General features: G+C 37.6%; 1 protein-coding gene across 3 annotated transcripts in view; it reads left to right on the forward strand.

Moving 5' to 3' along the window:
- LOC119586546 overlaps positions 1–934 on the forward strand; it is a 4,249-nt gene extending 3,315 nt beyond the window's left edge. The window contains exons 2-3 of one of the 3 annotated variants that reach the window (XM_037935303.1): positions 428–574; positions 704–934. In XM_037935303.1, the coding sequence (XP_037791231.1) occupies positions 428–574; positions 704–794 (238 nt within the window). In that variant the 3' untranslated portion in view covers positions 795–934. The remainder of the gene's footprint in view (positions 1–427; positions 575–703) is intronic. The other 2 variants (XM_037935305.1, XM_037935304.1) reach the window with 2 other exon arrangements.
- Positions 935–1,067: the final 133 nt, after the last annotated feature.

Below are 1,067 nucleotides of genomic sequence, written 5' to 3' on the forward strand. Positions count from 1 at the left end.
CACAGGAATTAAACATTCCTGTGAAAAAGAATTCTTTGTTTTTAGATTGCCAAGAGTTAGGTATTCTGTGATGAGGTGTGCCAATTTTATTTCCAGCATACTGTTACAATTCCCAGCATTTGTCTAGAGTGCACTAGGTATATTTCTTGGTGCACATTATTATCTGGAAATGTAGTTCAGTGGTGTATAGCATCTTGCATTTTCAAGAGTTGAAGTGGCATAAGAATTTAGAATTTAAGACATTGCTTAAATGAGAAAGGGATCAGGCATCATGCCACATCCCAGGTGTCACAGAGCTTGCTAGACTAACAGAGTGCTATGCTAATATTTGCTAGTATTCATTGTATTTAGGATTTCCTCTTCTAAGATAATAGTATTAATAAACATGTCGGCAGATTAATAATGTAGCTAATGATATGTTTTTCAGATGTGAGGAAAGTCTAGCTGCTGTCTCACCTGAACAACTCTGTATCATGAAGAAGATTTTGGACCTTACTGACAATACACTTATCATTCCAAAGTCAGCAGAAGCAATCAAGTACAGTCTTTACCACTTGGCAGTTGAATGGGACAAGTAAGTTAGTCCTGTTGGCAGTTTTCTCATGATAAGTCTTTATATTTCTGTACATGTTAAGCCTGCTCACTTTTGTCCAGCTTTCTCCATATCAGTGGTCTTTTTTTTTTCTTCATCTTTTCATATGAGAAAGCACCTGTCACTGCTGACATCTGGCATCCTACACAGGGTGTCCAGAGACCAACAAGAAGAGGTCCTAGAACTTTTGGTGCTGCTTTAAAGTCATGAGTAAAGGTTTATACAGGATAGCTCTAGCTGAAAGTATCGAAGATTTTGGAGTGGTTTGTTTTTTATCACTGATTTCTTGTAAACCTTGAAATCCTTTATCAAATGAATAAAAGGCCAAGATCTTGACCTAGAGTTCGTGAATGTGCTTATTAACCTGTTTGATGGGGGTGCCTAGGTGACTGCAAGTGGCCCATAGGCCATGTGCAGTCTCGTAGTCTTATGACTTTTATTAATTATCATATATCATACAACCTTGCTGATACTC

This window comes from Penaeus monodon, chromosome 21 (assembly GCF_015228065.2).
Source record: "Penaeus monodon isolate SGIC_2016 chromosome 21, NSTDA_Pmon_1, whole genome shotgun sequence".
Taxonomy (NCBI): domain Eukaryota; kingdom Metazoa; phylum Arthropoda; class Malacostraca; order Decapoda; family Penaeidae; genus Penaeus; species Penaeus monodon.